Source organism: Alligator mississippiensis, chromosome 3, assembly GCF_030867095.1.
Source record: "Alligator mississippiensis isolate rAllMis1 chromosome 3, rAllMis1, whole genome shotgun sequence".
Lineage (NCBI taxonomy): Eukaryota > Metazoa > Chordata > Crocodylia > Alligatoridae > Alligator > Alligator mississippiensis.
The window spans coordinates 9,465,854-9,490,765 of record NC_081826.1 but is presented as its reverse complement, the minus strand read 5'-3'; the positions used below and the strand labels follow the sequence as shown (position 1 = coordinate 9,490,765).

At 45.4% G+C, this 24,912-nt stretch overlaps 2 protein-coding genes across 2 annotated transcripts in view; both read right to left on the bottom strand.

Moving 5' to 3' along the window:
* The window catches only part of LOC132243251 (collagen alpha-1(XXII) chain-like), an 80,512-nt gene extending 75,831 nt beyond the window's left edge, over window positions 1-4,681 (bottom strand). The window contains exons 1-2 of the mRNA XM_059723713.1: window positions 4,629-4,681; window positions 4,142-4,186 (exon numbers count right to left, since the gene is read on the bottom strand). The gene's annotated coding sequence lies outside the window, so the exon portion shown is untranslated. The remainder of the gene's footprint in view (window positions 1-4,141; window positions 4,187-4,628) is intronic.
* Window positions 4,682-5,502: 821 nt separating this feature from the next.
* Window positions 5,503-24,912, bottom strand: part of COL22A1 (collagen type XXII alpha 1 chain) — a 237,243-nt gene continuing 217,833 nt past the window's right edge. The window contains exons 24-28 of the mRNA XM_059723465.1: window positions 19,475-19,528; window positions 7,695-7,748; window positions 6,997-7,050; window positions 6,006-6,059; window positions 5,503-5,517 (exon numbers count right to left, since the gene is read on the bottom strand). Coding sequence (XP_059579448.1) covers window positions 5,503-5,517; window positions 6,006-6,059; window positions 6,997-7,050; window positions 7,695-7,748; window positions 19,475-19,528 — 231 coding nt within the window. The remainder of the gene's footprint in view (window positions 5,518-6,005; window positions 6,060-6,996; window positions 7,051-7,694; window positions 7,749-19,474; window positions 19,529-24,912) is intronic.

Below are 24,912 nucleotides of genomic sequence, written 5' to 3'. Positions count from 1 at the left end.
ACATTTTTCCTCCCTAGGTGCAGCACTTTGCATTTCTCCTTGTTGAATTGCATCCTGTTGTTTTCTGCCCACTTGTCCAACCTATCCAGGTCTGCCTGCAGCTGTTCCCTGCCCTCCGGCGTGTCCACTTCTCCCCATAGCTTTGTGTCATCTGCAAACTTGGACAGAGTACATTTCACTACCACGTCCAAGTCGCTGATGAAGACATTAAAGAGTATCGGTCCAAGGACCGAGCCCTGCGGGACCCCACTGCCCACACCCTTCCAGGTTGAGGCCGACCCATCCACCACGACTCTTTGGGTACAACCCTCTAGCCAATTTGCCACCCACAGGACTGTGTAGTCATCCAAGTCACAGCCTCTTAACTTGTTCACCAGTATGGGGTGGGATACCGTATCGAAGGCCTTCCTGAAATCTAAGTATACGACATCCACCCCTCCTCCTGTGTCCAGGTGTTTTGTAACCTGGTCATAAAATTAGACTAGATTAGTCAGGCACGATCTGCCTGCTACGAACCCGTGCTGGTTTCCCCTCAGCATAATTTGTCCTGCCGGGCTCTCGCAAGTGTGAGCCTTGATAATTTTTTCAAAGACTTTGCCAAGGATGGAGGTGAGACTGACTGGCCTATAGTTGCCCGGGTCCTCCTTCCTCCCCTTCTTGAAAATGGGGACCACATTGGCCCTTTTCCAGTCCTCCGGGACTTGGCCTGTGCACCACGAGCGTTCAAATATTCCCGCCAGTGGCTCTGCAATGACGTCGGCCAGTGCCTTCAGCACCCTTGGATGGAGCTCATCCGGGCCTGCTGACTTAAAGGCATCCAGATCTTCCAAGTGACCCTGCACCATCTCAGGATCTACGTATGGAAGTCTGGAGCCTTGCTGCTGCCTCTCTACAACCCCAGTGAGAGACTTGTCGTGTCCCTCACTTAGGAACACTGAGGTTATGGCATGGTTCAGCACCTTGGGGTGCCTTGAAATCCTCTCAAGGGTGCTACACAGTGCTAGCATTTTTAGGTGGGCAAGCATGAGTCACCCAGAGAGGATAAACTCAAAGATTTCAAATAGCAAGCCATAATCGAGTCAAAGCCATGCTGGTCTATTGTGGGCTTCCTGAGTTCTTTGCAACAGAAGGATTGCTCTATTATTTTTCCTAGTCAAAAAAGTGAGTGAAAACTAAGAAATGGCATTTCCTGAGGGGTGACTTGAGTCTAACAAGGGGGTCCTATAGTCTAAGAAGGTTGAAAACCACTGAGATATGGGAGCACCTCAGCTCTTTTGTGATAACACCCAGTTGGTGGGAGGCCTCGACCTGGGCGAAGAGGGGAGCAGGTCCTGTAGACTGGCTGGTTTTGCTCCCTTCTCTTCTCTTTGGGTAAATGAATGCTTTAAAAGACACATTGAAAAAGACACAGAGCCCTCCATCACCATGAAACAACCAGAGCAGCATGACTTTTCTTCTATCGTGAGGCTAGGAATAGACTCAGGAGTCTGATTCGTGGTGAAGCACAGCTTTTTCATCTGTGCTGGAGACAGGTTTACAGGGTGGCAAACTGATGTTGCTCATTAGCTCGGGAAGGTTAATTGTGACCAGGTGCTTAATCCAAGTAAAATATACAAAAGTGGAGAAGAAGCATGTGACCAGAAGAAGGAACAAGTTAAGGCATATTGAGAGGACTTGGATGCACTGATATCTGCAGATCATAATGAAATACGGCCAAGATTACTAAAAGAACTTGTCGAACAATCTCTCGCTCGTTAGCATTTTTTTTTTTTTGGAGAATCCAGGTAGTGCTGATGAGGTCCCCAAGGACTGGAGTAGGGAAAACACTGTGCTAGTCATTGAAGAGGGAAAGGAACTGGCCTGGGGAACTCTCCATCCATCAGATTAGTGAAACACATTATTGAACAAGCACAGAATTGGAGAGACTAAGGCAGCTGAGACATCAAAGCTGTTAGCCAGCTGGTGTACACCGAAGGTGATTTATTTTTATTGCTACTGATTAATGTGGGGAGAAGAAGAAGAATGCTTTTTGGGGCTAGGACATGTGTTGTGGGATTGGTCAGACTCTGGGCTACTTCAGTGATTTAATTTGTTGGTTGTCCACACCTGACTGCTGACCAGGCGAGACTGCCCTGGCAGATCTTCTTTAGTGTGTGAATTAGTTATGAATGTCAATTAATGCAAGACTCTTTGAAGATAGAAAAGGGCAGTTGTCTGCAATATACTACTGATTAGGTGGCTAGGGAATGGAAAGGCATCACTCACGCAGTAGGGTTAGTGTGCGCAGGGGTGTCTGGAGAGACTAAGGCAGCCAGGAGGCACAGGGACTAGGCCTTGCAAACTCTATACATTCGGTACAGTGTTTTTTAAAGGCTTTTGAACCAAATAGGCATTTGCAACTTTTATTAATTGTTCTGAACCCTAAAGCAATGAATACATTTGAGATGAGCATTGCCATGTGACGCGGGAAGGGGGCTGAGTGCACCATGGGAGGGATGAAGCCCATAGGGGAGACTAACCCGGTAAAGGCTAATGATGGGCATAACTTACCTACACACACCAGATCTGCGCCACCGCCTCTCCATTTTAAGAGCACATGCTCCCTGCGCATAGGTGGGTGTGCAGAGGAAGATGGAATAAAACCATGCCTACAGTGTCAGAGGGCCTGGGCAGCTGAGCTGGACAGAGGTAGCAGAGAAAACTCTCCAGCCCCAGCAAACCGGATAACAGGGACATAGGGAGAAGATGCTGGAGCCCGAAGACAGAGAACCTGGAGGGATTCTCATCCTCGGAGATATCGTCCAGAGAAAGCCTGGACTACTGTGAGATCCCACACCTAGTTAGGGGGATTAGGAGGGATGTGTAAGTGTGAAAACCATGCCTAGCGCCGAATGGAGGGCACTAGAGGGGCTACGTTTTGTTTGAGTTTTCTTCATTTGTCAGAAGTCATTTCCTCCATCCATGACAACACCCGGAGACAATTAGTGAAGGGCATTTACCTACCCTGCTGCAGCAAAGGAGCTGATTAAGTTTTGAGTTCTATTTTCTACAAAGAAATCTAAAAGCAATCCGTGTTGGGATGCTGACACTGATCCCAAAGAGAAGTTATTGGGACAGGCTTTGCCCACCCAGCGTGATTGCCTAGGAACACCGTTGGCAGTAGGGCTGTGCGAAGCTTCAGGCGCTGATTTGATTTGGAGGTGATTTGGCCTGATTCGGTGGCCAAATCTCTGAATCCGAATCGAATCAGGAGACCAATTAAAAGGTCTGAATCGATTCAAAGCTCTCCAAATTGATTCAGAAAAGATTCAGAAAGCTTTGGCGAGTCAGGCAGTCCCCGCTGGCTGCAGCAGGGAGCTGGACCTGGACTCCATGCTGGTAAGTAGGAGGCAAGGGACGGGGAGACCGTAGGAGTACTCCTGCCAGGCCCCTAAGTGCCCGGCCGCCCGGCCCCCCAAGTACCCTCCCCCCACATGGCTGCCCTGCCCAGCCCCAGCTCCTGGCTCTTTAAAAAAAAGCCCCCATGCCTGCTGCCAGGCAGGGGACAATCCCCACTGCCCCCCACTGCCCTGTACTGCATGGGGGGCTCTGCCACGAGCAATCCTGCTTGCAAGTGGTTTCAGAGGAGCCCAGATCCAAAGGATAGGGCAGAGCTGGACAACTTGGCTGCTGCTAAGCTCTTCAGGCAACCTCTGAGCTGGGATTCTTTCCCTAACACATACTTTTTTTCACTACTACAATATTTAGAGATCAAGCAACACCACTGCCCTTCCCTGGTGTCATGCAGTTATAAAGAGGGCCCTGCCTCTCAGAAGCATCAGCGCTGCTCTGCATTGGTACCATGCATCCAGGGGAGGAGGCACATCTCACAAAGCCTCTCTGCCTCTCCTTTTTCTCATCCATCAGGAACAAGACCACACCATCCAGGAGGTACAGCGTGCTTAGCTACAGATCAGTTTGTACAGAGCTTTCACCATATTTTGGCTGACCAAGAACTTGATTAATCGGTACGCTATTGGCCTTCAGTTAGAGTCACATGAGTGTTGCTTATCTTGTTACTGGCTAAAGGCTATATGCTCATTTATAGTCCCTATATACTACTCTGGCAGATAGCCTTGTTAAGGCAAATTGGGCCACTCACCTGTTCGCCTGATAGACCCGGCAGGCCACGAGCCCCTGTGTCACCCTGGTAAGATAGAAGAACCACGTTAACATAGCAAGGACCCTACAGCTCTCTCGGCAATGCCTTTCAGTCACTATGTTGCGTCCTACATTGCTGTACAGTGGATGCATCTCTCCTGCCTCTCTCTGAAAACTGGTCCCCTTTCAGGGCCTAAAGCACGGTGATCCAATGTACATGACCTATCAACCCCACAATGCTTTGGAAGCACGTGTCAGCCCCCACGTTCGGGGTTGGGCTCGGCTGCATTTTTAAATGACACCTTATGCCAATATAAATTGTACCCAGACACACATGGCACCTACTCTTCCTCCTTGCCCCAGTTCATAAGCATGTCACTCCATTGACTGCAGCAAACAAATGCCAGCGGAAGTAAAATCAGCATCAGGCTTTGCCAGACCTGATTCATATCGATAGCAAGTTGCATGAAGTGGGATTCCTTCCCTACCTTGGGACCAGCTTGTCCAGAAGAGCCTTCCTGTCCCTTTTCTCCTTGTTCTCCCTGTAGGGAACATGAATGAAGGTTAATAAAGGACTACTTCTTTCAGCAGCTCATCATATTTGCAGACAGAAATTAATGAGGGGAGTGCTAAGGGTCAGATTTCTAGTAACAATGACCTGTGCAAATGTGTACGAGTGTGTATGTAGGTGTGTGCATTCATGTGTGCAATCCTGGCATGTCTTCCCAACTCTAAAAATATTAGTTTACTGAATCCCAGAAGTGATTCGACCCCATTCTGAAACCCCAGGCCAAATTTCCTTTTGTAACCTCAAGCCTTGTTGTACCATAGTTCGTGAACCAGAACTACAAACTTATACACAGTTTTCCTTGTGCCTGCACAGTGTGTAAGTGGATTTGACCATGGATTGCTAAAAAAGCAATACATCGGGGAGGGCTGAGACCCTGCTTATTGGTCCAAGAGGCTAATAGCTTAAATCTCATCTCAGAAGCTGGGTAACAGAAGTGCTAAGTGAAAGGCTGCTGAGACGCACTTAAGATCAAAGTATGGCTGTCTTCCAGGGATATCTTGGAGCAGGGAATGGATTAAGGACCCCGGGGTAGATTAACCCCAGTGCATTCATGCAGGGGAAGCAATAATTTCAGCGTCCTTCTGCAGCGCACGCAGAATGCCAGCACAGCACTAGGTATTGGGCATGTTTGTGATCATACAGATTGGAGGCTACTGCCTATCTGAGTCTGCTCCTGGCTATGGTATTCATAATGCTTCCACCTACCCCTTGTGGGGATGCACTTGCTGCTTCTCTGGCTCTGGCTGTTAGAGCTGGAGTAGGGCCCTTTCCTTCATTTTATTCAAGCAGCATCAGTGGTGACCCACCTGAGGACAGGAGGGTCCAGACAGGAGTCTGGAGACTCACTTCCATTTCCCTGCGATAGCAAGTCAGAAGAAGGGAAGCTGCTTTCTAAACCCATCATCACTTGTAGCATTCATTGTAGTTTTCCTGTTGTGCTCAATCCCTCCAATGGGGCAAAACAGCTAGGGAAGGGTTAAAAGCTGTGTTTGCCTTTCACATGGCCCAGTAGGAGATTAAAGGAATTAATGCACCATCTTTCTAGCCTCTCTGGGCCCTGGAGACCATATGTGTTATGCGTGTGCTTGAACAATATACTGTGCTCCGTCCAGCCACCTGCGGGGCTGAATGTCCCCGGATAAAATACCTCAAAAGTCTGTCCATGATGTTGCACCTCAAGGCTCAGTGGAGTGAACTAGGACAAATGAGTACCTGACTTGGGCCCATCTGTCACTCTGCACAGTTGATAAGGGAGGGAGCTAGTGTGATGTGAACACAGGCTGTTGTCACTTGCCTTTTGACCCAGAAGTCCAGGTAGACCATTTAATCCATCTTTGCCAGGCAAGCCCTAGACAAGGGAAAAATGATTAGTTGGAGGCAACCTTCTTCTTCAGATGGTTTCAAGCAACATCTTGTCCACCGTCTAGCTAGCAGACCTGAACACATGACCTTCTGAGGTCATCTTTTACCCTGATTGAAAGGACAGCGGACCTGCAGAGGGAGTCGTGCAACACACAAGTTTACTAAACCAATCCCATAAAGCAATCCCAGCCAGTGGCCACTGGATGTCACTGTAGCCACAGAAAAAGAAGAGCACACACGCATGTTAAAGACTATAAATTACTTGATTCTTAAGTAAATTTAGAGATGGCATCTTTACTTATCTCTTCCCAGTCTCTTCTGCCTGCGAGGATAGAAAAAAGTCTGCCTCCTTTAAGTGCCAGTAATTCATTAACTATACAATCTATCTTATCTGCATTAAACCATCAGCTGGCAGGAGCCGGATGAAAATTATGTCCCTAATGTATTACAGAAGTAGGGGAAACATTGTCCTCTTTCTGAATGTCAATTGCTTATACAGCTGATAACGAATGTTACGAGGTTGTGAGAGGTGCCCATTAAAGCCAATTACATCCTAATTGCTGTGCCTTGGCATTAAGCAGCCAACAGAAATGGGTTTACCCTTCAAAGTTGGAGATGCTGCTTCAATTCATATGCCAATTCAAAAGTATCCATGCACCCGAATTCCAGTTGTACCTGTGTAAAAGGATCCTGAGTCCTGGTCTGGTCGACAGTGGTATTTAAAGCCAGGATGTCACACACTAAAATCCTAAGTCTCTAATGTTTAAATTAAAGGAGGAAGTGCTCTTAATGGGCTCATTAAAAGCTTTTATGTTAACAACCCAATGGCAGAGGAACAAAGGCTCTTGCCTTCCTATTCGGGACACGCGCACACACAATCACCGACCACAGAAAGGAGATGAAATAAGCTGCTTACAACTTACAGGGGGTCCTGGAAGCCCAGGTTTTCCTGAAACGCCAAGTTCTCCAGGCAATCCCTAAAATGAAGCCATAGCAGAGAAGCATCACTGGTTCTGACCCACAGCAATCAAGTGATGTCCGCGCCCTTTCCCCCATTGCAGCTTACTGATTTTCACTCGACCCGAACAACACTATTCCCCTACCCACAGTGGCATGTTTCTACCTTAGGAAACCAGTGGAGGTGTTAATCCAGTCTGGAGTTGCAAGAGGTGGTATTTAATGTAAAGATAATGATGGGTGTTGAAGAACCACTACCTGAGGCCAAACATTGCCTCTCTGTGAAAAAGCATAAATGAGAATACATCCTTAGATGAGGGCCCACCAACTCTCATTAACTTCAAAAGGAGCAAGACTGCATCTATCCCATTTCAGTATGGTGCTAAGAAACCTTCCCCTGTAGTGCTCTAGGACCATGCTGTGGGCACTGCCTCCTGAAATGCAAGTGGTGTAGCTACATCTGTGCCAGGCTGGGACCATGCCAATGAAGCATGGACCCAGCATCAAGCTAATGCAGCTGGTTTGCACAAAGCAGGGACTTCATGTGGCAATGCAATGCTCCCTGGCACCATACCAAGGGAGCATAGGCATACCACACCCTTACCTTCAAACCACTATCCCTTTCCCCTATAAAGTAAAACTAAAGCCAAAGAAGGTTTCTTACTGGAGCACCAGGAATGCCACGGGGACCAGCACTGCCAGGAGGCCCCGGAGGACCCTGAAGAGGAAGAAAGAGCAATGGTTTATCAAACTCACCAACACGCAACCTTGGCCTGCACATGGGGACTCTGTTCAGGGAAACATAACTGCACAAAGCACATCCTTTTTGTTTTTCCATTTCATTTACACAACAGGAAAGATGCCAGGACTGAGGTCTCGGGGAGCCTGCGTTCTCAAGCAGAACAGAATTACCTGTGTTTCACAGGCAGCCTCTTCTGCTGCTAATTACCATCCCTGTGAGATGAACTCTGGCCTGGGCTCTGCTACAAGCAATCAGTGAGTCTACAGCAATCGATGCTAACCCGCCAAGCTAAGTTTGTCCAATGAAACATTCATACAGCATCCAGCCTAATTCCATCCTGCTCAATGCTGCTTTCAAAGAAAAGGAACAAATGATCTGCTTCTGCAGACAGATTATTCTGAAATCATTAATGTAGGAAATTGTGTGGGGTTTCTTTCTCCTAAATTCAATTCCATCTACTTGTCTTCAAACATGAGAGATCTGGGTAGACTACATCAAAGCCCAGACTGTGTATCAAGTGGCCTCAGTACATTATACAAGTTGGACATGGAAATGCTCACTCAGTTCATCTTGTCCACCCCCTTGCTAATACAGTGTTGCCTGCCATGGATCAGCCAGTTTTTGCATAGTTTATTTTAATAGATTAGAGCAATAGAGATTCCAACAGTATCCTTTGGGAAAATTTCTGACTCTATATCCCTCACTTTAGCAATGGCAAGCAATCCTGCGCTGGAAAGAGTGCTGGTCCAAATTGTCAAATAGAGGTCTTTAAAGTAAAACACTTGCATCTCTTTTTAATAGACTTAAATAAGTTGCTAGATAGTTAAAATGTTGCAGCTTCAACTGAAGATGCAGGGTGTGATTACAGTACTCATGGTTTAAAACTGAGAGTTTCCTGGATTGGGGTCTAGGCAAATCATGCAACAAAGGATGTCAGCAAAGGACCAGTGACCGAGCCATACAAGCTTCACAGCATGATTTTGCGGGCAGCTCCAGGTCTTTTATTTTGAAAACTTATGTGTAAGAAATCAAATGGAAGTAAAAATCAGGCACAAGAACAAAAAAGGATGCGTCAGCACCTTAGCCAAGGAATCCTGGCAGTGTCAGTAGTCAATAGCACAGGTCGCAAAGCCTGTGACTTCAATATTGCAGGTCACGGATCAATATTATACCTTTTATTTATTCATGTAAAGGCACGAGGTGGCCGGGGAGCAGTTTGGGGGTAGTGAGAATGAAGGATGAAGAGATGCTCGTCGCCCTGTGGTTTAGATGAGGGCATACTAAAATGCAATGTTCGAGTGCACTGCCTAAGAGGCATCTGGCAATACTGTGAGTATCTGACCAATAGATGGGGCTGAGTAACCAGAAATGGGACCAAGTTAGATTCCCATGGCTGGCTATAGACATATAGTCTACTTTTAATGAAGCTCTTTCTAGATTAGATAGCATTATTATTTAGAGAGGGTCTGCAGTCTACAAGGATATCTGCTCTCAAAGAGGAGACATGAATGCAGCCCCGGTTTACACTGACCGCGTTGGTGTAATACACGGCTAAGCAGAAAACCCATCTCTGGGGATCTGAGATGCCACAAGTCACCTGCACCTTACCGACATGGGGACCCCTTGATTGTACTAGTCAGGTGATGGCCAATGTCTATGCTAGCAAGATGCCTACCTAACTTAGCAAGAGAGAAATCAAGTGCAAAGAAGAGTCCAAATCATCCCTGGGTCAGAGACAAAGTACATATACTATTAAAAGGAACAAAAAACACAGGAAGCTTTCTGGAGAAGGATATTTTGTGTCCACAAGTCTGTCTCTCCCAGCTATAATGTTGGTCTAATAAAAGATACTGCCAAACCTTTTTTCCTATATTGGTAATTCCCAAACCATAGTGGCCACACGAGCACTAAAACATGCACTGTTGAAGAGATCAGGAGATTAAGGAACATGGGAAGTGAAGAGGCTGGTATTAGAGGAAACGCCAGGCTCGGAGTTACAGGCAGAAAAAAGGACCTGGTCCCATTCTTGTAGAAGCCAATGACAAATGGAAATAGCAGGATCAGGCCCAAAAAAGTGGATAAGAGAGGATGTGGGCAGTGGGGAGGGGGCTCGGGATGCTAGTGCCATTCTGGCGGACCACTGAAATTCTCCATCTGCAGGAATTTCTGAAAGGCGCCTCAGAAGGGTTGGGAAGATGTGAATAAGGTGAGGGAACAGCAATGGCAAACAAGGGGAGAGGGTCCCAGATGAAGGGGCTGTGTGGATGAAAGCACAAAGAGAAGACTGCAAGGAAGACTCAGAAAAAATGGTAAAAGGAGAGAGCCTTTTGGGGAGTGGAAGCAGAATGAGAGGAAAAAATAATCATGTCACTGTTTTTGTTCAGTCCAAAGTAAATAGAAATTAGACATGAATCCTGAAAAAAAATCTCAACTGTTGTGGGGAAAGTAAGCATCCCCATACTGGGTTAGACTTATGGGCCATATCTTGTCCAGTAGCCTTTTCTCAGAGAAGGGCTACTACCAGATGTTCTGGCAGGAGATGCTAGAACCAGGATAGGCAACCCTGGGCACGCATGCCAATTAGTGGCATAAGAAGACATTTTCCCCGGCATGTCTCCTGAGCCTGGCATCCTGCCTCAACCAGGCAGCAATACTTTGTGGGCAGGGCGGTGGTAATCCAGCCCCGTGGAGCTGCATGGGCCAGCTCAGGCTGGGCTCTACCTCAGATGCCATTGGGCGCCCCCGTCCGCCTGCCACGGCTCAAGTCTGTGGAGCCCCAAAGCAGTGCCTGCTTCCCACCTGGCCCCCTCTCTCCTCTGGCTGCTGCCTTCCCAAGTGCCCGGCCAAGCTGGCCACAGTGCCTCCCTCCTTGTCTTCTTCTCCCCGCATTGCCCAGACCCTGTCCCGAGTGCCCAGCCCAGGCGCTCAGCACCCTGGTGCTACTGCCACCTGGGTAGATGGGGTGTCTGTCTGCCCAAGCCCCGGCTGGGCCCTCCCTCTCAGCCCTGGGCCCAGGCTTCCCTTGCTCCAGGACCATCGGGGAGATTTGAATGCCTCAGCCCTGGCAGCTGCTGCTGGGATGTCGCTGCCTTCCTCCACTGGACAGTGCCCTGGATCAGTGGGCTGGAGCCACAGCCAGTAGCAGTGGGAGACATGGACAGCAAGGGACCCACCCTCTTTCTCTTGTTCATTTTTTTCTCTTTTCTTTCTCTCTCTCCTCTTTCTTTTTCTCTCTCCCCTCTTTTTTTGTCTCCTCTTTTTCTCTCTTCCCCTTTTCTCTTTTCTTCTTTCTTTCCCTCATTTTCTTTTTTCTCTTGTCTGTCTCTCTTCTCTTTTTTTTCCTCTCCTTTTTCACTTCTTCTTTTTCTCCCCTTTTCTATCCTGTTTCTTCTTTTTCCCTCCTTTTTCTTTCTTCTTTTCCTCTCTCCTTTTTTATTTCTGTCTTTTCCTCTTTCTCTTTCTTTTTTCTCTCTCTCCTCTCCTTTTCTCTCTCTCTCGTCCTTTTTTCTCTTTTTTTATTGTTGTCTCTTTTTCTTTTTATTTCTCATCACCACATGTTTAACTAAAAAGACTACAGAAAAAACAAAGGTAGCATGTGAAGTTTTATTTATTGTCACCAGGTTTCAGAATTTTTGGAAAGCCTAGTATTTACCCAAAAAAAAGCAAAATTTATGATTATTAACTATATTAATATGCAGTGTATGCTGCCATGTACCCCCTGCCCTGGTTTTGTTTTTCTGGCATCTAACTTACAAGGTAGATACTGTATTTTTTTCGGCACTCCAGCCAAAAACATTGCCTATCCTTGTGGGAGAAACCCCATAGAATATTCATGAGACAATCTCTCTCTTCCCCCAGGGAGTCTCACTCTAATCCCAGCTAGCCAGCAATCATTGTAAACCCCCAAACATGAGGTTTCATATTCCCTCACAGGTCTTTTAAAACCTTCATTGAAACATATCCTGGATATTCCTGCAAGCTACAGAAATGTTCATGCCAAGAACCCAACCGCCTTCTGCAGCAAGGAGTTTCACCATCTAGCCATGCTTTCTAATTGCTGCCAATAAATCATTCCAATCTTTTTTCTCTTGAAAACAAGGCTGAGCAGGATATCCATCTCTGGGGAACTTTGGAGGCAAAAGTCTCCCGAGACATATAATAACTGAGATTGATGAAGTGCAAGCAGACCAATACCCCTCACTGGGAACAGGTGCATGGAATCCACAAATCTGCAGTGATGGGAGGACGCCTACACTCTCAGAAACCTTGCCTGCAGGAAGCCGGTGGACTATTTCATTGCCAGGGCTCCTTGGAACAGCACTGTAAAAGGACACCTCCTTGACACCATGGGCAGTTCCAGACATCTCTGTGACACAGCTTGTGGTAGTTGCATGCTGCTACCACCTTTCCTGCTAGATTTGTTACTCTCTGCAGGCTGGATTGCATTAATTGCTCATTGGTATGAAGCAGTCGTGGTCATGTTCATAACATCCATCCTATCCTGTTCATATTCAAGTTACTATTAAGGCCTTCCCTTCTGCCGTGCTGCTTACAGTAAACCTGTTTTACTTTATAGATACACTGCCTATTCCTATTCCCTTTCCTCCAGTCCCTGTTGTTACAATCTGAAACCATTGTAAAAGCAATTGACTTTCTTGGGCATCAAAATGTTCACTAGAGCTTTCTCTTCTTCCCAGGATGGATAACTTGCCCTGCAAGCTGCAAGAAGCAGAGCTCCAGGGAGGAGAGGAGCTGAGCTTGACTGGACAAGGAGCAAGACTACATACTGCAGGGAAGCTATGAGAAAGCCCCTGCATCACCAGACAGCAGAAAATAAGTATTTTGGGAACTTGTGTTGTAGCTCATTGCCATGGTGTCATGTTTACCCAGGATTGGAGGGGCCTTTTATTTGACAGCAGATGCTCATATTTTTATTCATTTTGATTAAGTACTGGAGGATTGGGTTGTGGGTGTAGGTGGGCACCAAGAAGGGTGCCAGGAACAGCTTGAGTCCCAATCCCTGCAGAGAAGGATCAAGTAGTAGAAGGGGGCATTCTGTGACAGGCAGCCCAGCCCGGGGTCAAGGACCCAGAGGGCAGATATTGATATACCAATAGTGCTAACAGGAAAGGCAGCCTAGCCTGGGGTTAGGGACCTAGGGGCTCAGAGCCCGCATGGGTGAGACCAGGAAGCTGAGAGGCCCCATGTGGGTGAGACCAGGGGGATGAGGAGAGACAAGAGCCTAAGACCCAAAGCAACCCCCTTCTCCCCCCACCTTCTAGGGGCAGCCTCCTTGCCCAAATATAGCACCAAGACGTGGCAGGAGAGACAAGAGGGTGGGACCCTGAAAGGTAAGAAGGGAGTAAGCAAGGAGGTGAAGGGGTGACTTGGCCACCTCATCACTGGACCCACTACAAATGGATACAGAAAGTTCACTCTTTTGGAGATGTGAATGTAGCAACCTAAATTAGGTTTGCCCAGATCAGCCTATGGGGATGCCTCTACCAGCTGCATAAGCTAGAAAGGTGCACAGAGGAAGTTTCTTTTCTATAATCAACTTGTTTCTATCATTTGTTCATTGGTGTCACAAGTCCATCCAACACATGTGATATCCCAGCTCTTTTGCTCCTAGTGAAAGGAGATTTTCCTCCTTCACTGACTTCCTATTGATATTGTTCTTGACATAGCATCAAGGAATGTAAGGTGAGGGAGTGAGTGCAGCAACTTAGATTGCATGGCCAAAGTGGAAGACCTGGATTCTTATTCCTCACTCCGACAGGGCAACCTCTGATGTGGCCTTTGGCAGGGTTTTCATCATAGGTCCTCTCCTTGTTTACACCAGCTGAAAGGCTGATGTAATCTATGACCAAACCATGTGCCTGGGTCCTAAGGAAACTGTGGGAGTGAATAAGTTCCTATCACAGTTAATGCAAACTAAGTAGGGAGGGTTGGCACACACCACTCTTCTGTAAAAAAAAAAAAAGGTGGTCAAATTCCAGGAGGAGGTGAATGAATGCATCATCCGTAATGCATACTGGAGTGTAATGACCTCTCCAGAAAATGGCCACTGGATCTATGAAACTATGAAATGAAGCCTGCTTAGATTTGTTTCCTGTAGATCACATATTCCATGCTGGCATCCAAAGCCTCTACTAACATGAGAAATATTTAGATACATTCTTAAGCCATGTAACAGAGACAGGTGTTGTTTTTTTCAGATAGCAAGAAAGGCCTTTAAGACATAAAGAATGTCCTGATTCTCAATGCAATGATAATGAAATGAACACTGATCCCACTAATGGGTCTTTCTCATCTCTAATGTCTGTGCTGGTCTTCTCCTTTCTTTTGAGCCATTCAAACTCACACAACCTCCTCAATCCTATCTGTGGTTATTTTCACCCGTGTTTTCCCTCTCTCTCTCCTACTCCATTTCCCATTCCCTCTGTAAGGGATAAGGCCCCTTTGCTATCCCCACTCTGGTCCACATGCCTCACTCCACTGCACCGATTCCCAGTTCCTTTGTGAAATAGATCACAAAATGCCCTTCTATTATGCCATGTATAATAAGCAGGCTTCTAAATAGTTGTCGCTACTAGTTCCTTACACCTACTTTTGCAAGCTGTTTTTATGAAGGCTCCATTACAGCATTTAAGTGCTTTTCCTCCTCCAATCCTGCCCTATAAACTGAATAGTAAGAGGATGTAGGAAAGGTTTTTGTCTGCAACAATAAAAGCCAGGACACAAAGGGCCAGGTGTCCTATCTAACTGACTAACATACTTTTAACCATCTCAAGGGCTAGTTTTATCATTCCTAAATGGACCAGATCTCCATTTATGAATCCCAGTGGCGTGTTAAAATGAAGAACTAATGTTATTTTAGAAAATACCACTCCCGAACAAAGATTATTGGTAATCTCTCTGAAGCCATAAGAATTTGATATAAAGGCAGCTTTGGGCAATGCTAATTCCCATAGAGCAGTGTGGGGGAGGGACTTTTTCTTAGGCCTGCCTCAAATTAGCCCCATACCTTCCCCAAGTACCACTCCACTGCCCCTTCCCTACCTGATCTGTTGCTCTGCTTTTCACCCCTTGGTCCCTGCCTGATCTGCTTTCCTCTCCCTGGCCTAACGTGAACCCACGCTCCCCGTTTCCTCCCCCGTTTGCTGTGCACCACACACAAAAGCTGCCCATGTTACTTATGGCATACATGCCATAGGTTGGCTGCTCCTGTCTCAGAGACTTATCTTCAGCACAAGACAACATTTGTTCAACTTTATATTTGATTTAGTTTTGTATATTTCTGTTTATATTTAATTTTATATTTAGGTCATAACCTGGGATATCTTGAGGTCTCTCTCTCTCTCTCCCTCCTCTTTCCTTTTAATGGTTTCTATTAATGCCATGTAGCAAGTGAAAAACCACCAAAATATTCATCATGGCCCTTGTACCCCAGAAGTATGAGTGAGGTCTCAGACCCAAGACATCTTCTTCTTCCCCCTTTTCAAGGTACAGATCTTGTTAAAGACAATACTCAGCATTGCCTCCCAATGGTAAGCACTGTTGAGATTGTTTGGGTCCAGAGCACCTCTTTGCTTCAGGCCCATCTCTGTTTCTTGTATTTCTACAACCCTGTATTATAAATAGGACTTTGAAAATACAGCAGGTTCCAAGGGATACAGTTTGCTTTCACTGGGTTTCTTATACAGTACTTCTCATACTTATGGCATCTTTTAAAAAGGTAACGAGCTTGGAAGAACTTTGATCTTCTAGAATGACTCCACACTTGTCATACCGTACTCATATTCCAGAAATCAGTAGTAACAGTGAAGCTTGGATGTCTCCTTCAGAATGGAAAGGCTGAATGACCTTTGAGGCCAGCCCTAATCTTCCACTTGTTACTTGTTCAAAAAACCACCTTCATCCTTCCTTCCAGGTTGCCCCTCAGGTTTGGAAGGAGCTCCCTGTAAACATCTGAAAAAAAGCCCTATCCTTATCATCCTTCAATTCCTCCTTAAAATGCTATTTAGCTGTGATGCTTATGAAATATTTGACAACAGCTTGTTAGAAGGGATGCTGAGAGATCTGATTACCATGCTGACCAGTGCTGGCCTCACTGTTTCTTTGCATTCCCCCATCTGTCTTTATCCATCTGCTGTCTTCTCTTGTCTTATGTGTCTATTATATGCTTTTTGTCATGGGGACCATCTTCTGGTCCTGTCTTTGTATAGCACTCAACACAAGACTTTGATCCTTGAGTGAGATTCTCCAGTGTTACAATCAAGGTAATAGTTTAGGTGAGTTATGGAATCGGGTATATTTACTCCTGCCTCTCCAAAGTCTGCGTAAGGCAGAAGATAAAAATGCCTCATCCAATCCACATTCACTCTTCCACTATCAGGGAGGCTGGGGCACATTCACCAATGCTAGCGGCTACTGAAATAGAAATGCTAATTTTGTGGATATGAGACAGAACCAGCAGATATTCTTACAGAGACAGTCCATGCACAATTAGGACTGAGAACAGAAACCGGCAACATTTCATGATTAAATTTCCACTGGAAAAAAGGGTCCAACATTGTCACAAAAATCTCCAAACCAATTCTTGACCAGCTCTTCATACAAGTTGGGAAATGAAGAGCAAGGACACAGGTGTCACCCCCCTTAGTCTTTCCCTTCGACCTGGACAGAAAGAGGCAGGAAAGACAACTGCCAGTCAGGTATTGTGTCACTTGGGTGAAGTTATCCCACGTGTCCTCTACACCGTGTCCAACGGAGTAAACAGGAAGTAAAGAGAAACAGAGGAGGCAAAAATGGTGGCTGTTCTTAAAGGCATTGCCTGAGAAATCCACTTTCCCTCTTAAGTACTCATTGCATGTATGGATAAATGTACTGGCTTACATAGGAGACTATAGAAGTAGATAGAAGTATTAATAAAGGTCCTTTGAAAATCTGACACAAAATAAAAACGGTGAAAGTTATTCCCATTATAATCAGAACGCAAGTTCCTCCTAGGTAGGAACACAAACCTGGAAGCCTGCGGCCTTATGCTCAAGCTCAGAGTGTCATTGCAGGAACAGAAAAAAACCCTGTGTTTTCTCTCCTCATAAAGTTAAAGAGCATAGAAGAACAGCAAATGGACAGACAATTTAAAAATCCCCAGCTCGTTCTGGGCTTATATCTATTTCTGCCTAACCTAAAGTTTGCAAACTGTGATTCATGGAAGCCGAGGAGAAAGTTGCTTAATATGTGAAATCAGCAAATTCTAGCATTATAATTGAAATGGTATCATAAAAATATATAAAGGTTGATTTTAAAACCCCACGTAGAAATGTAAAGCTGGAATGACGCACATCCCTTCTTTCACAGACCAAGCTCTTGAAATGTATTCAGGGGAAGAGGGGAGGGGAACAAAAAAAAAAAAATGCTCACTAAGCATAATGTCCAAAATAATTATCAGGAAATTTTCATGCCACGGGACTTTTTTTACATTGTATATAAAGATATGCTCATGCCATCCCTTTTGGGCTGCTGGTGAATAATGGGCAAACCAGCTGTTGCAGCCTTGAAGTGAATCAGGGAAAGCAGCAACACAGTGACAAAAAAGAACATCAATGGCAGCTTTCTCAATTAAATATAACAGGACTCTTCAGAGCCAGCACAGCAACCTACTGGACTCCACCTCCAAGGATTTTCACAGCCATCTTAGCACTGCAAGACAGCAACTCTTGGAGAATCCTTTTCCAGCTACCGCTTCCTCGTTACAACAGCAGTGCTTGATACAAGAAATAAAATATATAGCCTCAAAGTGGAAAGCACAGTCATATTTACTCTTTATAATCACTAATCACTGTACAATTTACAGTTTTTCCTCATCTGCCCAAGACTGAACGGACCGTTGGAGTAACATTTTCAACACTGGGAACTAATGGTTTATTATTAAAAAAGGAACAAATAGATCTTCACCCCTGGATTTTCAGCTGGAAGGAAGTCCCAAATAGGTCCAGCACAATTTTTGGTCATATTCACAATTTGTAATGTTGGGCAAGTTAATAAAAACTTTAAATGGAATCGCCTTATTGGAAATAGCCATGAGCCACCGTCCTAGAGCAGTTGACATTGCTTATGAAAGGAAAAAACAGGTCAGAGCCACTTCACTTCATGTGCTGTTCCAAACAAGAGACAACAGGCCACATTCAGCCTGAACGTACAGCATGTACAGCCTCAGGCATGGGTAGATCTAGGATTTTGAAAAAAGGGGGTGCAGATAGTGTGGGCAACCATCACATATAACAAAACACATTTTGCTCAAGTTAAAAAGAACCTAGAAACTTTATTAACATGCTAGGGGCCTTGGGCTATATTATTCAGTGTGACATTGAAGCAAAGCCAAATATAACTTTGCTGGAAGGTGAATCAATTTGCTATGTCATGTATAGAAACGCAACAAACTAGACGAAAATAATCAAAAGACATTTCATTAGTCCTGTAGTCATTAGAATTGAATGTACACGGGGCATTAGGATCCCAGCACTCATTCCTGCCAGGGCAGGGGGTCAGACTTGATGATCTGTTCAGGTCCCTTCTGACCCTAGAAACTATGAAACTACATTTTTTTCAGACTCATAAAACAAAATCTAGCCTTCCTGGGCATCTTGGCAGTGCCTTCAGTGCTTTAATGAAAGTTATTTCCACATATGAGTTCATGGCTCTAGACAGAGTTAAAAACAGCCTTCAGGACTGTGGCATAAGAGCTACACTACCAGGGAAAGCTAACAGACAGCAGGATTGCAGAAAGCAAGGCTAGCTTGATTGGTGGAAGCACTCAAGACCATGAAAACGGAGAGAGGGTCGTTAACGCCTGTGGAACGGAGATTCCTACCTGAAGGAATCAGATTATAATGAGCCTGGATTTCAATGGAGTCCCTCACTTCTGCCTGAATAGAAAGTTTGGGTGAAGCAGGAATCAAAAGAGGTACAACTGCCCCACCGCAACCCCTGCATCCACCCCCGACCTCAGGGACCACTGTGGAATTGCAGCAGATGGAAACGAGGGCACAGTCTGACCCATTTGCCCCGAAAGACTGAACTAAGGGGGAACAGAATGAGACTAGGCCACTTTGGAGAGCATTTGGCCTGTCTGCAAAGATATTTAGTCAACTCCTCCCCATCTTCTTTGCAGAGAAACATGTACACGAAAGGCCCAAACCCAAATTTAAGCTGAAGGCTACAGGCTTCTTGAACAACAACTCAATGTTTAGGCAGCACTTTCCACTGAAACTGCTACACTTACAGAATCTGTAATTACCAATTGCACCATCGATAATTAGTAGGCGCTGCCCTAAATATTATGAACTGCTGCAGCATCCTTTCAGCCTGTCTCAAAGACAAAGCAGCCGAGAAGTGCAAAGACTATTACCCAGCATGTGCAGGAAAGGTGCATTGAGAGAGGCTGCTGAGGGCAATTAAAACAAATGGGATTGGGCCTATTCCTCCTTTTACTCACTTTGGTGCAAATCAGAGTAACTTCAATGAAACTAGTAAAGCTGTACCCCTACCAAAGTGGTGTAAATACAGTGAGAATGAGGCCACTTGGGGCCTACAACATTGCTGATGTTCAAAGAGTGACGTCTCCTTTGCCACTAGCCATTTTAGTTCTTGTTGCACTTCTACATTAAAAGGAAGAATGAATAAACTTTTCTTACCTGAGGTCCAGGCAGGCCATCAACTCCCGAGACCCCCATGTCACCCTTCTTGCCCTGTGCATTCAACAGAGAAGTCAATGTTATGATCCAGCACTGAACATGGCTTCACAGACTTTTGTTCAAACACATGTAGAGCAACAAAACACAGGGAGGTACTAGACGGATAAGTTAAAAACCCCCAGGCCAGAGTCTAGCCAGGACTTGTATGTGCAACTTCAGTGATTTCACTACCTCTGCGCATTCCTAAATCACACTACTCTTGGCCTGTCCAACTGTGATAGCACCAGCTACAGTTGCAAAACAATGACCCTGTGGCAACATCTCTTTTTTCAGTTGAGGTCTCTCCATAAGTTGATGAAAAGAACCTGAGTTAAAATGCATACTCACCGTGCAATAACAGAGAAGTCCTGCTTCTCTCATGGTCATGGTCTCTGTACATTAGTGGAAGAGGCTAACAATTATTGGACAGGCACTTGGCCTTACCACACCCACCCTTCCCTCTTGAATATAAGGGAAAGACAGTACAAGATGCGATGCCTTGTGCCCACACTTCGTCTGGGAGAGGGCTGCAGAGTTTGGGAAAATAGGCAGCTCCCCCTGGAGAGGTGAAGGCACAACAACGACTGTAGCCAAGTCAGGTAGGGCAAAGACGTCATGAGATACTAAAATGACATCACGAGATATTAAATTCAGATCAGAGCATAATCAATCCGGCGGCAGAAATTCCTCCCCAGTCTGATTCCACCACTGGTTTTCTGTTGCCAAGGTCCAAAGTGATCACACATTCAACCCCAAGCCATTCAGATCAACCGATTCCAATTAAAAGCAAACAGAAATATCAATTGCCAATGCCCCCATACTAAAATACAACAAAGATAAGCTGTGAAATGCTGAGATCTATTTATAGAGGGATATATTATTGGTAAAGCATGTCCTTAAGCAGAACTTCCCCTCCTTCCACTGTTTTGTAGAAAGCTGTGTGTCCACCATCCCCTGCCATCACCCCAGAGGTGGCTACAGTCCAGCTGTGCTGAATCTGTCAAACTTGTTAGGGTTTTTGACCCCCTTTGAAAAAACATTTCAAAAAACTAAAATGCTCTCTTGTTTTCCAGGGTCTAAAGCTAGACATCTTATAACATTAACAAGCCCTCTATAGTCAAATAATACTTTGAGCATAATGCATGAGCAAAGGCCTCCTATATTTAATACAATTTTACTTGTCAGCTGGGTATGTGTGTCAGAAGCCTCTCTCAGTTATGCCCAACAGGATCCCTGGCTGCTGCCATTAAAAAGTTTTCTCTGAAGTTTGGCAGGCCTGCAGATAGACGAGGGTAGGGAAATAAAGGCACCTCAGAAATTTCCCCCCCAGAATATGCATACTGCTATTACATCCATGCTGGTTGCACAAACACACACATACACCGATGCACACACACACACACACACACACACACACACACACAAAGATCAAGACATGCTTATCCGGCTACAGAGCTTTAAAAGCAAAGTGCATACATTTATGTCTGTAATTCCCTCTTAGTTCTAGGAAGAGCATTGGAATCCAATTTTGCCCTTGCTTGTGCACTGGAGACATAAAAAAAATAACACTCCCATTTTTAGGGATGTCCCCTGTATTTAATAAGACAATCAGCACTCTACCATAATAATTCTAGATCGATAAGATGCTTTTATATGTGCCCCACTCTATGTCCCAGAAACATAATTTGTACATTCCTGCTAATAAATGAGAGTTTTGCTTCTGCAATAGACTTCTCAAACCAAAAATATGCATTGATATTCAATGGGATCACTAGATTCCCTTATCTGGAGACCTACAGAAACATCTGGATGCTCATAGAAATGAGCTACTTCTACTCAAGCTTAGCCTGGTCTTCAAGGGGCAGACCTCACTGCTGCTTCTTCTGGCACAGAAGACCCTGCGCAGGAGCCTCCGTGAAGCACCACTGTGCGAGGGGAGCAAACTGCAGATGGGGAGAGCACAGCGATGAGGCATGCTCTTACACATCTGTTAGGGAGCTCCACGCTCCCGGGGCTCTGAGTACACAGGTGCACAATGGAGATTCGGCATGCAGAGCTCAGGGCAGGCGAGTGTGGAGAAAGGCAGCTTGGTGAACTGGACTAAAGGCAGGAGACGTGCCTTCATTTCTCAGTTCAGCTAGACACTTCCCGTGTGGCATCAAGCAAGTCACTCAACATCTGGGGACTTTGTTTTCCAGCTGTAACATGCAGGAAATATGTTCATAACCCAGGGGCACTGTAAGCAGGAAATCAATAAGATCTGGGAGGAACTCAGATGCTATGGCCATGAGCATCGTATAAATATCTAAACAAGAGGTAGGATCAGTCTAAAATGTGGTTCTCTTCTTAGGCAGGTTATCATAATTAAAGAAACTTCGTATGATTGGACAAAGTGATTTGCCACTTACCCATATGCCTAAACACTAGGCAGAGCACTGAGATGCATAGTGTATAGTAGAGAAAGATTTAGGGGTTTGATGAAGCAACACTCTCTTTTTTTTGCATTAAATTCTGTCCAGGGAGGGTACACATGGTTTCTATTTGATGGGTATGGAAGATGGAAATCTTCCAAAATTTGCATGTTTTTTTTTGCGACTGAAAAACAGTAGGGGAAAAAACCTGTGAAAAATTGCCCATATTTTCACTGCATTTCATTCTGTCTTCTTCTAATGGGAATGGGTGCATCAGAGGACAGAATCTACCCCTTTGCTTATTTTTCTCATAATAATACAATTAAGACCTGTCAAACCCTACAAAAGTTAAAGCTGCAATTAAAAAAAGCAATTAGCAGGCCCTGCTGTACCAGGAGGAGTTAATATAGCCAGCCTTGGTTGCATACCAGAGCCAAGAGGCTGTGCTAGCCATTCAGATACGTGCCATATGTTCTTTCTCCCAATGTTTCCTGTTCCCTGCACCTCTAATGTCAAACAAGATCATTTTTCAACTAGCCGTTGCACAGGCCGACTGCCTGCGACCACCTGGGGTTGCCAGACATAACCCACAACACCCACATCGCAACATGAATCAGCCGTTGTGCCACAAATCAGAAATATTCATTTAGCCATCTGGTGGAAAGGAAGCCAGCCTAGAAGGTGCCTATTAAACATTTGGAAGAGTAAAACAAAACACAAACGCAGGAAATGCTTAAAATGGCTTGCAGATTGGCTATTCCCCACTCCTACAGTGTAAAGCGACAGCAATACCAGTCTTGATTTTCAAACCTGATGGAGGGAAATGACTGGAGAGGCAACACGTGTGGTTCTAAATATCTCTACCCATTTGCACACCCAGCATGACAATGATATCCCACATTGCTCACCTGCCTCCATAAGGGACCTGCAAATTTACAATCAAGACATTCTGAGCTGAGCGCAGTGTGTGTCCGGATGTAAAGGAAAAGGCAGGTTTCCAGGTGGGATGTAGACGGTAGCCCCATGAACCGCTTAACCTCCATTTTCTATTAATACTACACGGCATTAAACTCTGCATGCAGTGCCAGCATGGGTGCAAGCACCAGCCATGGTTTTTCTGGGCTAGATCATCCTAGCCTACTTACACCGCTCTGGAGGAAATACAGCGCTGGGGGTTAGGACAGCACCAAACTCAATACACCACTGAATCTCACCTAAACCTTAAGGCTTAGGGGTGTGTGGACCTTGTGTTGGCTCTCCATGCGCAGGTAGATTTCAATGCTTTAAATCAGGGGGGAGGACGGAGGGCTTTCAGCTGCCAGCCTCTTCTCCCAACTCACCAACAACCCAGCCCCCAACCCCATGACTTGGGGGAACCAGGAACGCGTTACACCTCGCTCCTCTGCCAACATGGCTCAGAAGCAATGGAAGAAGCAGATGCTTGGCTTGCAATGATAAATATATAGTATAAGGTTTTATTCCCATACAAATGGCAGGCTGGGCTGATTTGAAGCTGCTACCAGGAGAGCAAAAGGAGCCTGCCCTTTCTTCAGGCCCAAAGCTGCAAAACCTTAGTGTCTTCAAAACAAGGAAATGCCTTAGAGCAGCATATAATTTAGACTGATAAGAGAGGCTGCAAGACTAATTTTTCTCCTGGGTAGGGGAAAATATTTTGGCCGCTCATGGTTTAGCTAAACTCAGAGCACAACAGAATTGCTCTGTCATGCAACAGCCTGTCTGGAAGGTACCGAGGACAGTCACTGGGAGAAATTATACCTATGAGAGTAAAACTCAGAGAAATGTCACATCACCTAATAATACTTGAGACAGAACCAGCAATTATGCTCTGTTTCTTATAGCAAGATTCATTTAAGTGCATATAAGTGTGTATCCTTTGACTGCATGAAAGGTATGTTATTTGCCTTCAATAGCAACTTGAATAATAGCACAGTTAAAAATGCGTGTTTTATTGGGAATGAATATATTTACCTCGCTGGCAATTACAGTTTTGCTCTTGATTTAATCTAGGCTATCAATCATGCTATTGCTCTTTTTTACTCATTTGCCTGCGTTTCTATTCCTGCACCGTTTGGTTAACTAGCTTTTACAAGGAGGTACGAAGCTGTTTTGCATAGCCCAATGCCCCACTATGAGTACAAGGTTATTCAGAAAGCAGTTATCTTTGGGAAGAGTGGTTAGGGCACAGAGGAGTTTGGTTTCTGGTTTGCTAGGGGAAGACTTTAATAAATTATAGGACAAGGCCATTTCTAACTCACTGTGCAACACACTGATCCTAAGTCTCAGGACACCCAGTTAATTCCTAATGGCCAAGATCACCTCTAACGGAACCATTACCTTCACTAATGCTACACCAGAAATGCAATTGGCCCCAGGTGTAAATGAGGAATCCTCATTTAGAAGATGTAGATTATCATAAATAATAGAGACCATTTGGGGTTGTATAAGGACTGAAGGGAATGCAAGTACTGTATTTTTGCATGCTCTGCCCCTAATATAGGACTATTACAGAGAGGCCAGAAGGGATGCAGCAGTGGGCAGCAGCACTGTTTGGGACTCCCGTGAGACTCGGCAGCCGTGGGGCTTTTGCAAAGCTGGATCTGTGTTTGACAACAATACATTTTGCCATCTTAAAATATGCCCCATATCACACTTTATAACATGCAACAGAATGAAGACCAGCCACTTGGAGCAGCACTGCAGGGGGGGATGCGACGCCAGAGAAGAATGAACTACTGGAAGACAGAGCAGCATAGGATTGCCCTTGTCGCCACCTTCCAAGAACGAGACCAAAGGACCCATATGCCTTGTGAAACCCCAGCCTGCCCATAGCAGCCTTCCTGAACCTCACTGTCTCTCTCTGCTGCTAGGCCCTGCTCCCTCTGGTTGGATCGAGGAGGGTCGCTCACATCAGAAGGACATAAATGCATCCACAAGGGAAAAACAGTAAGTAAGGTGATGTTCTCCTTG